General features: G+C 45.4%; 2 protein-coding genes across 7 annotated transcripts in view; both read right to left on the reverse strand.

The window, feature by feature from the left end:
• Window positions 1–1,860, reverse strand: part of LOC139533609 (misshapen-like kinase 1) — a 34,405-nt gene extending 32,545 nt beyond the window's left edge. For 4 of the 5 annotated variants that reach the window (XM_071331803.1, XM_071331786.1, XM_071331793.1 and 1 more), the window contains exon 1: window positions 784–1,859. In XM_071331803.1, the coding sequence (XP_071187904.1) occupies window positions 784–840 (57 nt within the window). In that variant the 5' untranslated portion in view covers window positions 841–1,859. Of the gene's footprint in view, window positions 1–783 lie in introns of all 5 variants that reach the window. The other variant, XM_071331767.1, reaches the window with a different exon arrangement.
• Window positions 1,861–9,208: 7,348 nt separating this feature from the next.
• The window catches only part of LOC139533628 (phospholipase D2-like), a 30,450-nt gene continuing 25,947 nt past the window's right edge, over window positions 9,209–13,711 (reverse strand). For both annotated transcript variants that reach the window (XM_071331825.1, XM_071331817.1), the window contains exons 22-24: window positions 13,312–13,465; window positions 11,302–11,419; window positions 9,209–11,164 (exon numbers count right to left, since the gene is read on the reverse strand). In XM_071331825.1, coding sequence (XP_071187926.1) covers window positions 10,940–11,164; window positions 11,302–11,419; window positions 13,312–13,465 — 497 coding nt within the window. In that variant the 3' untranslated portion in view covers window positions 9,209–10,939. The remainder of the gene's footprint in view (window positions 11,165–11,301; window positions 11,420–13,311; window positions 13,466–13,711) is intronic.

Raw genomic sequence — 13,711 nt, forward strand, 5'->3', positions numbered from 1 at the left:
AATGTCTATGGTCCTGGAGAGTGAGCTCCCAGGTCTGGGTTTATTAATTATTTATGTTCAACTTCAAATTTTTATGGTTTTGGAATATGCAAAACGGGAGTTTCACAATACACTTGTGGACCATTGTGTGCATGTCAGAGAGAGAGTGCCCCCAAATCTATTTAAAATCATGCTTTGATAGCTCTTGGAATAAATGTTTTTGAGATTACGTTGTTATTACTTCTAATGATACAAAAAAGAAAAGCCTACGAGGAAGTCTTGTAGCGCAACACACTGTGGTAAATACGTTTGTCAACACCTGTGTGTTGTGGTCTGTGAAGTTGTATGATAAGATACGGGTAAAAAGTACACAAGATACAGTTCAACTGTTTGATAGATAGACTAGAAGTAGATCGATGTGGGCTAGTTTTAAAAGGATAAATGCAACGTAGATACAGGCCTATTTTAAAAGCCGTCGATCAAACGAATCAGGCCTTCATCCTGCTCACTCATGCACTTACAAAAATGGACTCAGATTGACCAAGGTGATATGGGGGAAAAAAGCAAGATAGTGTAGTCAGTAGTGACACCCAAATTTCGCAACCCTCTCTGTGCGTAACCCACAACTAGCCATTTACCTAAATATAACATTAGGTAGCTAACGTTAGTTAGCTCAAGCAAGCACCTCAAACTTACAGTTCTAGTTGTTGCAAGTTTCCAAAAAATGTATTATCAGGGAACTTTTGTCACGCGCATTGTGACAACTGGCTGCAGCTTTGAACTAGATGTACAGTAGCCACTTACCCTCAAAGCTGCGAGGTCTATGTCATCCAAGCTTCGTGTGGTGGCGTTTTCAGACATGCTGGCAAAAGTCGTAGCTAACGTTCGTTAGCTAATAATTTAGCTACAAAATAAAAGCAGCAGCCAGTAGAAAATCCAGGTGGCCCAATGTTTAACTTAACTGTGTCCTGAGCTGTCAAGTCCCGCTCAGAACATCAATCCCTGATGAGACTTGACTTGCTAGCTTAACTAGCTAACATAAACAAATGGTTGCAAAAATGGAAAGGTAAAACGCAGTTATCTAGCTAGCATACTAAGTTCAATTGCGTTACAGAGACCCAATCGTGTGCTGCACTCTCTTACTGCGTTCATTTTGGCAATAACGTCACTGCGTATATGCTGTTTGAAGGTCGTCGACAGATCATTCGAATGCTTCTAACTACAAATACAATGCAATTATAATGTTAATGTTTGTGAGATTAAACAAGTAGATAACTAGCTTGCTAAATTAGCAGGCTAGATAATAACAGCGTAATACAAAGGTGGTCCGCAGCAGAGCTGTCACTTTTCAGTCTGCCACAACATGAACGCTATTAGCTAGCTAGCTAGCTACCCACGCACAAATCAAAAATAAGATTTATTGTATTTATACATGGATTATAACTACTCGCAATTCCCATCTGGCAAATACTTAAAATGTTCCACAAATGAAGTAGCAAATGGCGAGCAGCGCGATCAGTGTGGAATGTACGGCTAGCGACGTCAAATGTTCGATATCCGTACACAAACTTTCATTCCTTTCGCGTTGTCAGTGATCGCGCCTTGCACTGCCTGTACCGACCGTGAAAAAACAAACAGTTTCTGTGCAGTCCCAATTGACCCTCGATCGATACGCGTCATGGAGCTGGTTCGTACTTCTAAAATAGATACTTTAGCTAGAGTAGTTGGTACCAATGACTAGGCAAGTAATTTTCCGACAAATATAGTGCATAAACTTATTTCCTCGCCATGTTTTGGTATGGCCCATATGAATAGTCAGAGGACTCAACATTGTATATGTTCTATGGCATCTGTGATCGCATGGGCAGCGTCTTCTTCTTCTATGGTGTTATGGGGGTCCGTAAACAAACGTTAGAGGTGCATGCCGCTACCAACTGGACGGGGGTGAAAAAATACACAAAAGAAATGTAAATTCATTACAGGAATGGAAGAAAAAACATGAATCTCTAAAAAAAAATACCCCAAAATGATAATCAACAAAAACATTCCCACTCCTTCAGATAACTCATTCCTCCCTACTCAGGCTCTGGGGCCTGAGAGGGTGGGACTGCTCGAGACTCTAAGCAGCTCTTCAAATATTTTAATATTTTCTACTAAGCTATATGGTATTGTTTTAAATGATTTGGAATTTTTAAATGATTTGGAATTTTAAGACCCCTTGAAGTTGTCATTTTTTATATATATATATATATATATACACTATCGTTCAAAAGTTTGGGGTCACTTAGAAATGTCCTTGTTTCTTAAAGAAAAGCAAATTTTTTTGTCCATTAAAATAACATCAAATTGATCAGACATACAGAAGCATTCAGAAGCATTCAAATTATCTGTCGACGACCTTCAAACAGCATATACGCAGTGACGTTATTGCCAAAATGAACGCAGTAAGAGAGTGCAGCACACGATTGGGTCTCTGTAACGCAATTGAACTTAGTATGCTAGCTAGATAACTGCGTTTTACCTTGCCATTTTTGCAACCATTTGTTTATGTTAGCTAGTTAAGTTAACAAGTCAACATTGTTAATGTTGTAAATGACTATTGTAGCTGGAAATGGCTGGTTTTTAATGCAATATCTACATAGGCGTACAGAGGCCCATTATCAACGTTGTGTTAGCTAATCCAAGTTTATCATTTTAAAAGGCTAATTGATCATTAGAAAACCCTTTTGCAATTATGTTAGGACAGCTGAAAACTATTGTTCTGATTAAAGAAGCAAAAAATGGCCTTCTTTAGACTAGTTGAGTATCTGGAGCATAAGCATTTGTGAGTTCGATTACAGGCTCAAAATGGCCAGAAACAAAGAACTTTCTTCTGAAACTCGTCAGTCTATTCTTGTTCTGAGAAATTAAGGCTATTCTATTCGAGAAATTGCCAAGAAACTGGAGATCTCGTACAACGCTGTGTACTACTCCCTTCACAGAACAGAGCAAACTGGCTCTAATCAGAATACAAATAGGAGTTTGAGGACTTGGTGCACAACTGAGCAAGAGGACAAGTACATTAGAGTGTCTAGTTTGAGAAACAGATGCCTCACAAGTCCTCAACTGGCAGCTTCATTAAATAGTACCCGCAAAACACTAGTCTCAACGTCAACAGCGAAGAGGCGACCCCGGGATGCTGGCCTTCTAGGCAGAGTTCCTCTGTCTAGTGTCTGTGTTTTTGCCCATCTTCATCTTTTCTTTTTATTGGCCAGTCTGAGATATGGCTTTTTCTTTGCAACTCTGCCTGTTGTATTCGGCGCAAATGACAAATAAAAATTGATTTGATTTGCTGAGGACGTGTTGGCTGCTTTTCCTTCACTCAACTGTCCAACTGATCCCAAACCATCTCAATTGGTCAGGCGATTGAGGAGGCCAGGCCATCTAATGCAGCACTCCATCACTTTGACCTTCTTGGTCAAATAGCCCTTACACAGCCTGGAGGTGTGTTGGGTCATTGTCCTGTTGAAAAATCGCAAGGCACTACAGAGGGTAGTGCGTACGGCCCAGTACATCACTGGGGCCAAGCTTCCTGCCATCCAGGACCTCTATACCAGGCGGTGTCAGAGGAAGGCCCTAGTCATAGACTGCTCTCTCTGCTACCGCAAGGCAAGCGATACCGCAGCGCCAAGTCTGGCTCCAAAGGCTTCTTACACGGCTTCTTCCCCCAAGCCATAAGATTCCTGAACAGCTAATCAATTGGCTTCCCAGTCTATTTGCATTGCCGCCCCCCTCCTCCCTCTTTTACAGTGCTGCTACTCTCTGTTTATTATCTATGCATAGTCACTTTAACTCTACTTACAATTACCTCAACTAACCGGTGCCCCCGCACATTGACTTTATACCGGTACCCTCTGTATTTAGCCTCACTACTGTTATTTTGCTGCTGCTCTTTAATTATTCGTTACTTTTATTTTTTACATATCTATTTTTCTTAAAATCGCATTGTTGGTTTGTAAGTAAGCACTTCACTGTAAGGTTGTATTTGGCGCATGTGACAAATAAAATTTGATTTGATTTTAATCACACAGTCTCCTCTGAACAGTTGATGTTGAGATGTGTCTGTTACTTGAACTCTGAGAAGCGTTTATTTGGGCTGCAAATTCTGAGGCTGGTAACTGAAATCATCCTTTGCAGCAGAGGTATCTCTGGGTCTGTCACGTTCCTGACCTGTTTTCTGTTTAGTTTTGTGTGTTAGTTGGTCAGGACGTGAGTTTGGGTGGGCATTCTATGTTGTCTGTTTCTATGTTGGTTTAGGGTTGCCTGGTATGGCTCTCAATTGGAGGCAGGTGTTTGGCGTTCCTCTAATTGAGAGTCATATTTAGGTAGGCTGTTCACAGTGTTTGTTTGTGGGTGGTTGTCTTCCGTGTCTGTGTCTGTACACCACGCGGGACTGTTTACGGTTTGTTCGTTTTGTGTAGCCTATGTTTTCCTATTCGTGCGTTCTTGTTTTATGTAAGTTCGTCGTCTAGGTTTGTCTACACCGTTTATTGTTTTGTTAGTTTAGTCAAGTTCGTGTTTTCGTTAATAAAGTATGTCATTTCACTACGCTGCGCCTTGGTTCCCTCAATACTCCTCCTCTTCAGATAAAGAGGAGGAGGACTGCCGTTACAGAATCACCCACCATACCAGAGCCAAGCAGCGGAGTCAACGGAGTAAGGGACAGGAAAAGAAGGAGCAATGGACATGGGACGATATATTGGACGGAAAGGGTTGCTACACTTGGGAGGAGATCCTGGCTGGTAGGGATCGCCTCCCATGGGAACAGCTGGAGGCACTGAGAAGAGCAGAGGCTACCGGAGAGAGGAACCGGAGCTATGAGGGAACGCGTCTGGCACGGAAGCCCAAAAAGCCCGTAAGTAATTCCCAAAAATTTCTTGGGGGGGGGCTAGAAGGTAGTGGGCCAAGGGCAGGTAGGAGACCTGCGCCCACTTCCCAGGCTAACCGTGGAGAGCGGGAGTACGGGCAGACACCGTGTTACGCAGTAGAGCGCACGGTGTCTCCTGTACGTGTGCATAGCCCGGTGCGGGTTATTCCACCTCCCCGCACTGGGAGGGCTAGATTGGGTATTGAGCCAGGTGTCATGAGGCCGGCTCAACGCGTCTGGTCTCCAGTGCGTCTCCTCGGGCCGGCATACATGGCACCTGCCTTACGCATGGTTTCCCCGGTTCGCCTACACAGCCCGGTGCGGGTTATTCCACCTCCCCGCACTGGGCGGGCGACCGGGAGCATTCAACCAGGTAAGGTTGGGCAGGCTCAATGCTCAAGAGAGCCAGTACGCCTGCACGGTCCGGTATTTCCGGTGCCACCTCCCCGCCCCAGCCTAGTACCTACAGTGCCTACACTACGCACTAGGCTACCAGGGCATTTCCAGAGCCCTGTTCCTCCTCCACGCACTCTCCCTATAGTGCGTGTATCCAGTTCGGTGCCTCCAGTTCCGGCCCCACGCACTAAGCCACCTGTGCGTCTCCTAAGTCCTGTACACACTGTCACTTCTCCTGAGGTGCGTGCCCTCAGCCCGGTGCCACCAGTGCCGGTACCACGCACCAGGTATAGAGTACGCTTTGAGAGTTCAGTGTGCCCTGTCCCTGCTCCCCGCACTAGTAGGAAGGTGCTTATCCTTAGCCCGGTGCCTCCAGTTCCGGCACCACGCACCAGGTCTACAGTGCGCCGTATCCGGCCAGAGCCATCCGTCTCCCCAGCGCCATCTGAGCCATCCGTCTCCCCAGCGCCATCTGAGCCATCCGTCTCCCCAGCGCCATCTGAGCCATCCGTCTCCCCAGCGCCATCTGAGCCATCCGTCTCCCCAGCGCCGTCTGAGCCATCCGTCTGCCATGAGCCTGCAAAGCCGCCCGTCTGCCATGAGCCTGCAAAGCCGCCCGTCTGCCATGAGCGTCGAGAGCCGTCAGCCCGCCATGAGCGTCGAGAGCCGTCAGCCCGCCATGAGCGTCGAGAGCCGTCAGCCAGCCATGAGCGTCGAGAGCCGTCAGCCAGCCATGAGCGTCGAGAGCCGTCAGCCAGCCATGAGCGTCGAGAGCCGTCAGCCAGCCATGAGCGTCGAGAGCCGTCAGCCAGCCATGAGCGTCGAGAGCCGTCAGCCAGCCATGAGCGTCGAGAGCCGTCAGTGAGCCATGAGCGTCCAGAGCCTTCAGCCAGCCATGAGCGTCGAGAGCCGTCAGCCAGCCATGAGCGTCGAGAGCCGCCAGCAAGCCATGAGCAGCCAGAGCCGTCAGAGAGCCATGAGCAGCCAGAGCCGTCAGAGAGCCATGAGCGGCCAGAGCCGTCAGAGAGCCATGAGCGGCCAGAGCCGTCAGCCAGCCATGAGCGTCCAGAGCCGTCAGCCTGCCATGAGCGTCCAGAGCCGTCAGCCTGCCATGAGCGTCCAGAGCCGTCAGCCTGCCATGAGCGTCCAGAGCCGTCAGCCTGCCATGAGCGTCCAGAGCCGTCAGCCTGCCATGAGCGTCCAGAGCCGTCAGCCTGCCATGAGCGTCCAGAGCCGTCAGCCTGCCATGAGCGTCCAGAGCCGTCAGTCAGCCATGAGCTGTCCCTCAGCCAGAAGCGGCTAGTAATTCAGAACTGCCCCTCAGTCCAGAGCTGTCTCTCTGTCCGGAGCTGCCCTTCAGTCCGGAGTTGCCCCTCTATCCTGAGCTACCTCTTTATCCTGAGCTACCTCTCTCTCCTAAGCTATCCCTCTGTCCTGAGCTATCCCTATGTCCTGAACTACCTTGTCCCAGAGCTGTCCTTGATTCTGGTGTTGCCCCTAAATTTAGGTGGGGTTATTTGGAGGGTGGTCATTGTGGGGAGGCTAAGGAAGCGGGGATTGATTATGGTGGGGTGGGAACCACGCCCGGAGCCTAAGCCACCACCGTGGTCAGATGCCCACCCAGACCCTCCCCTGGACTTTTTGGTGATGCGTTCGGAGTACGCATCTTGAGGGGGGGGTTATGTCACGTTCCTGACCTGTTTTCTGTTTAGTTTTGTGTGTTAGTTGGTCAGGACGTGAGTTTGGGTGGGCATTCTATGTTGTCTGTTTCTATGTTGGTTTAGGGTTGCCTGGTATGGCTCTCAATTGGAGGCAGGTGTTTGGCGTTCCTCTAATTGAGAGTCATATTTAGGTAGGCTGTTCACAGTGTTTGTTTGTGGGTGGTTGTCTTCCGTGTCTGTGTCTGTACACCACGCGGGACTGTTTACGGTTTGTTCGTTTTGTGTAGCCTATGTTTTCCTATTCGTGCGTTCTTGTTTTATGTAAGTTCGTCGTCTAGGTTTGTCTACACCGTTTATTGTTTTGTTAGTTTAGTCAAGTTCGTGTTTTCGTTAATAAAGTATGTCATTTCACTACGCTGCGCCTTGGTTCCCTCAATACTCCTCCTCTTCAGATAAAGAGGAGGAGGACTGCCGTTACAGGGTCTTCCTTTCCTGTGGTGTTCCTCATGAGAGCCAGTTTCATCATAGTGCTTGATGGTTTTTGCGACTACACTTGATGAAACTTTAAAAGTTCTTGAAATGTTCTGCATTGACTGAACTTCATGTCTTAAAGTAATGATGGGACTGCCATTTCTCTTTGCTTATTTGAGCTGTTCTTGCCATAATATGGTCTTGGTCTTTTACCAAATAGGGCTATCTTGTGTCAACACAACTGATTAGCTCAAACGCATTAAGAAGTAAAGAAATTCCAGAAATTAACTTTTAACAAGGCACACCAGTTAATTGAAATGCATTCCAGGTGACTACTTCATGAAGCTAATTGAGAGAATGCCAAGTGTGCAAAGCTGTCATCAAGGCAAAGGGTGGCTACTTTGAATAATCTCAAATACAACATACATTTTCATTTGTTTAACACTTTTTTGGTTACTACATGATTCCATATGTATTATTTAATAGATTTGATGTCTTCACTATTATTTTACAATGTAGAAAACAGTAAAAATAAAGAAAAATCCTTGAATGAGTTGGTGTGTCCAAACTTTTGACTGGTACTGTACGTGTTCGTGACAGTCTCATCTTTACACATCGGGGTGTAGTCCAAACTGTTTGGATGTTACAGACAGAAGTTGGCAGATCGGCTGTACCGACTTCAGGTAAGTCCCAAGTCGCTTTTCCCATTCTTTTAGACAATTGTCCATTCTTCCTTGTTTCCACCGCCATAAGATTTAAGTTCACCATCCGCTTCCGCCATCTTCCTGCCGTCCATCCACCTCCCATAGTCCCCTACTCCGGAAACCGTCATCCTCCCTCCCCATGGGCAGTGCCAATGAGGCCATCTCCATTTTGAAGTAGTCAATGTTCTTCTTCCACTACTTCTATGAGTTGGTTAACAATCTGAAAGGGTGCCTACTGCCACCAGAAGTGTGTTGTTTGAACAGATATAAAGCCAAGGTTGGCGATTTGCTGCTACCTGCAGTTATGAAATGTTTTCTCATGAGGATAATTCACTGGCTGACCCCTCCTGATGACCTGGATTGAATTATGTGATCCTTCAATAACACAAAGATAGTCCCACCCAGCTGACTATTTCAAAATGGTGAAAGTGCTCACTGGCGCTGCCCTGCTCAAACATGCATTTGGGCACTAAAATTCCTCTATCGCTGTTGTACAACCCTTTTCATCTGTGTTGTCAGCTATTTCATCCCTTTCCAGCAAGTGTGTATACAACACCCTTTCCTCTCTACTCTTTTATTTGTTTTCTCTTCCCACTCCCCTATGCCTACTGAAGAGTGCTACGGTACACCATCGGGGACAAATTACCTGAGAGGTGATCAGTAATGCATACTAGTGCCTTGGCCTGTCGGCTCGGCTAGCCTACTGTTTACCTGGCTGGAAAATCAGATTGACATGAGACTTAAAAGCCAAAACCAGAGGCAAGTTAACTAATACTGTTCATACTAAAACTTTAAATGTTTAAATGTTAGGATGTTTATTAAATGTTACAAAGATACATTCTCACAAATGATCATTGAAAAAAATTAAAGCAGAGGCTATAACCTAGTTATTATAATAATTAAGTGATAAGTGATACATACATTTGATGCACATTAAAATGTTTAAAAACATAGTGAAAGGTAGGCCTACACTGTTTAAAAGGTGGCAGACAGGTTTGTGAATAAACAGTAAATCTTTAACATTACCATCTATAAATGGGGTTTAGACTCTGCATAAAGTAGTATGGTGAATATAATTACCATTGATAGAGTTGAGAATTTACACATTTTATTTGGTGAAATGAAAATATGAAACCAATGCCAAAATCTAAAACAAAATTAGTAGTAGTTGTAGTAGGCATAGTATCATCAAATGAAATCAAATGTTATTGGTCACATAGACATACTTAGCAGATGAAACAGTAGCAGTAGTAGGAGGAGGATTAGATGGAAGAGGAGAAGTAGTAGTGGTGGTGATAGATTAAGTACTGGTAGAAGTAGTATCACTAAATAAACATTACCATTTCATTTAGTCTAAATAATTTGGTAAAATAAATTGGTTAAGCTCAATAATTTGATTATGCTGAGATAGGGACAACATGCTAGAATTCAGCATGCACATGAGACTATCAATGGAAACATAAACCTGTTACATGCATATAAAGACTATGGCAGAAAAGAGAACATCCCTGCTCCTTGTTCACCTGTCACTTGATTCCTCCCATCCCAGATTAGAAACTGTGCTTTACAAAAACACTATTTCCTTGCTCCCCTATCTCAAAATGAGGTGGAATGTTCTGGACCACTGACAACCGGGTAAGTAATGTAACAATAATGTACTTGGCTGCCATGGTGACAGCAAAAATACGCAAAAATTAAAGCACGCCAGGTGCACCCCCTGAATATCTTTTTCCTCATTCCCCTCTATTCACTCCATGACCCTCTTATGGTCCTTTGCCTTCCTCTTTGTCATGGGCTCTCTCTCACATCCATGTCTTCCATATCACCTTCAATCTTTTCATAAACCTCTGTTTGATTCAGTCCATAGCTCATCGTACTCTGCCCCTCTGTTTAGCTCTCCTTTCCTCTTTTGGCCACAATCTAGTCAGCTCTTTGTAACCGTCACCATAACAACCACAAATGTTCTGACAGATTTGCTGGTACTGCATTGAGAGGGTAAGAGAGAGGCAGAGAAAGAGGCAGAGACAGAGGCAGAGAGAGAAAGAAAGAGGCAGAGATAGAGAGGCAGAGAGAAAGAAAGAGGCAGAGATAGAGAGGCAGAGAGAAAGAAAGAGGCAGAGAGAGAGAGGCAGAGAGACAGAGAGAGGCAGAGAGAGAGAGAGGCAGAGAGAGAAAGAGGCAGTGAGAGAGAGAGGAGAGCTATCCACCCACAACCTTGCAACAATACATGTACGCTATGTTCTTCAATCATCTGAGACTCTTGACTTCTGATCTCCATTCCTCCCCCTGCCTATCATACAGTGGCATCCTGTTCCTGTTGTGTTCTATAATGGCACACCCATGCCTAAGCCCTTCGAAAAAAGAAATACTCAGGTTCAGTATTATATCAACAAACAAATTTGGTCAGTTGAGTATAGCAATGATCCAACATCATAAAAATTTACTTTTAACATTACAAGAGTGGTAATCCTTCAAATACCTATGTCTCAAAGTCACTTGGAGCACATACAAGGCTCATAATGCATTAGTATACATTACCATCTAGTGTTGAATTTTTTATTCTTCCATTTTAACAAAGAGTTCAAATTCACTCTGTATCATCTATGTAAACATCTTAAATGCCTTGCATTTATTTGCATTCTTCAAAGACACATCAGTTAGTGTTTTTTAGCTAGGTGAGTTGAGTATACATTTTGTTCCAATCTTTTGATTTCCAATGGAGAGGAATCTGGTCAATGCGATACAAATCTATAAAGCTCTCTCCTGCTAGACTGGGCTTTTCCAGTGTCATCTTGGTCCTTGTGGCTGGTAGCCTGGTACTCTTATGTCCAGAGTTCTGTTGGAGCCATGCCCTCCATGCTGCCCAGTGGGGGGAGCAGATTCTCCTCAGACAGGAAGTTGAGGGGGAAGTGGACCAGTAGCCCCCTGACGGCCTCCAGCTCCTCTTTAGCCTGCTGGGGGTATGTGTCACACAGGCGTTCCAGGCCTGAATGCTCCTTCAGCTCCCTCATGTTGTGGACAGAGTTGCACGGGAGGCAGCGGAAGACCTGTTCCGGGTAAAGGGAAGGAACAGTCCATGGGAAAGGTGAGCAGCAGAGATGACAGGGAGAAGGGAAAGAGAGAGTGGATGTAATTGAGGATGCACATAAAAGAGAACAAAAATAGCTTTTAGTTCTATTCATACCTTGTCATAAATCTTAGCATTCAGTTTTGCCGTCGTGTTCCACCCCACAAAGAAGAACTGGTCACTGATCGGGTCATCGATGTCGATCTGGGGTTCAGAATCGGCTCCTAAAAGCACCCTGGGAAGCACATGCACATAGTTGTAAGTCAGTTACTGCCAAGCAGCTATGTTAACTGCACATTCAAACTGTTGCTAGAGTGACAGTTCATAATACAGTATCTGAGTAGAGGTTGGTGCAAAAATTCATATTGAAAAAAAAAAAAAAAAAAAGAGAATTCCTTCATACAGAGAATGATGACTACGCCTGCGCAAAATTGTCATCTGAGATGGTTCCCTTGGAAACTAGAGGATATACTTGGTAGCTGCTGATTTGAAATGAATAGCTCTGCTGGCATAATAGGCTGCAGACAAGCTCTGTGAGAAGTATGCATATTCTGTCTAGGATCTTTAGGGACAGTTTCAGTGCATCACAAATGCCAACAATTGCTAATCAATAGATCCATCCACTAGCAGTGGAGTCAGCGTTATTAGTATGTCAGTGTAGGGACCCTGGTTACGACCTCCCTCGCTAATATAAGGACGGCTATGTGAGAGTGGTTCATCTCGTGAGAAACCTTTCATGTCCAAACACCCCCAGGTTCAACACAGACACACTACATGACCAAAAGTATGTAGACACATGCTTGTTGAACATCTCATTCCAAAATCATGGCCAATAAAATGGATTTGGTCCCCCCTTTTCTGCTATAACAGCCTCCACTTTTCTGGGAAGGCTTTCCACTAGATGTTGGAGCATTGCTGTGGAGACTTGCTTCCATTCAGCCACAAGAGCATTAGTGAAGTCGGGCACTGATGTTGGGCGATTAGGCCTGGCTCGCAGTCGGCGTTCCAATTCATCCCAAAGGTGTTCGATGGGGTTGAGGTCAGGGTTCTGTGCAGGCCAGTCAAGTTCTTCCACACCGATCTCGACAAACCATTTCTGTATGGACTTCGCTTTGTGCACGGGGGCATTGTCATGATGAAACAGGAAAGGGCCTTCCAAACTATTGCCACAAAATTGGAAGCACAGAATCATCTAGAATGTCATTGTATGCTGTAGCGTTAAGATTTCCCTTCACTGGAACTAAGGGGCCCAAACCATGAAAAACCGCCCCAGAACATTATTCCTCCTCCACCATACGTTACAGTTGGCACTATGCACTGGGGCAGGTAGCGTTCTCCTGGCATCCACCAAACTCAGCTTAGTCCGTCGGTCTGCCAGATGGTGAAGGGTGTTTCATCCCTCCAGAGAACACGTTTCCACTGTTGCAGAGTCTGAGCCAATGTTGCTCCTAGACATTGCCACTTCACAATAACAGCACTTAGAGTTGACCGGGGCAGCTCTAGCAGGGTAGAAATTTGAGGAACTGTTGGAAAGCTGGCATTCTATGACGGTGCCACGTTGAAAGTCACTGAGCTCTTCAGTAAGGCTATAACGAGTGCGCTGAGAGTCGGGAAGCAAGTTCAGGGAGTGAGTGTTTTAATAAATAAAAGAACCACGAAACACGGAACACAAACAACGCATCGACATGAAAACAGAGTCAATAACACCTGAGGAAAGAACCAAGGGGAGTGACAGATATAGGGAAGATAATCAAGGAGGTGATGGAGTCCAGTTGAGTGTCATGAGGCGCAGGTGAGCGAGACGATGGTGACAGTTGTGCGGGATAATCAGCAGCCTGATGACCTAGAGGCCGGAGAGGGAGTATACGTAACAAAGGCCATTCTACTGCCAATGTTTGTCTGTGAAGATCACATTGCTGTGTGCTTGATTTTATACACCTGTCAGCAACGAGTGTGGCTGAAATAAACACATCCACAAATTTGAAGGGGTGTCCACATACTTTTGTATATATAGTGTATATCATTCCCATACCACTCAACCTCAGTAAACCTCTCTATCAGTGAACTAATTTAATGTAAAATCACAGACAGTGCAGAAGTGTATGGACTCTTTTGCTGAGTCCTAACCTGAAACACTCTTTGCGCAGGGCCAGAGTGAGGGGTCCAGCCTGGTACTCCTCTCCCCCCATAATGGAGGGGATCCTCTCCTCATCCTCCACCAGCACAGCCAGCTCACTGTCCCGGCTTCCCAGCATACTGCGGTCATTGATGTTAGCTGAGCCTGGATGGAGAGAGCACAGAGAGAGTGGAGGGAATAGAAACCGGAGAGGAGAGAAAAAGAGAGACAGAGCCAGAGACAGAAAGAGAGAGCAAAGAGGAGCGTGTTGTGACACTAATATCAGTGACGATGGCCATAGATGCTGCAGCAACTTACTTACAACAAAATCAAAAAACATTGTTCATAAAACTTTTCTGTGTCTCAAGGACTCATCCTTATCTAGCTGACAGAAGCATCATAATTACTGTA

Source organism: Salvelinus alpinus, chromosome 1 (genome assembly GCF_045679555.1).
Source record: "Salvelinus alpinus chromosome 1, SLU_Salpinus.1, whole genome shotgun sequence".
NCBI lineage: Eukaryota > Metazoa > Chordata > Actinopteri > Salmoniformes > Salmonidae > Salvelinus > Salvelinus alpinus.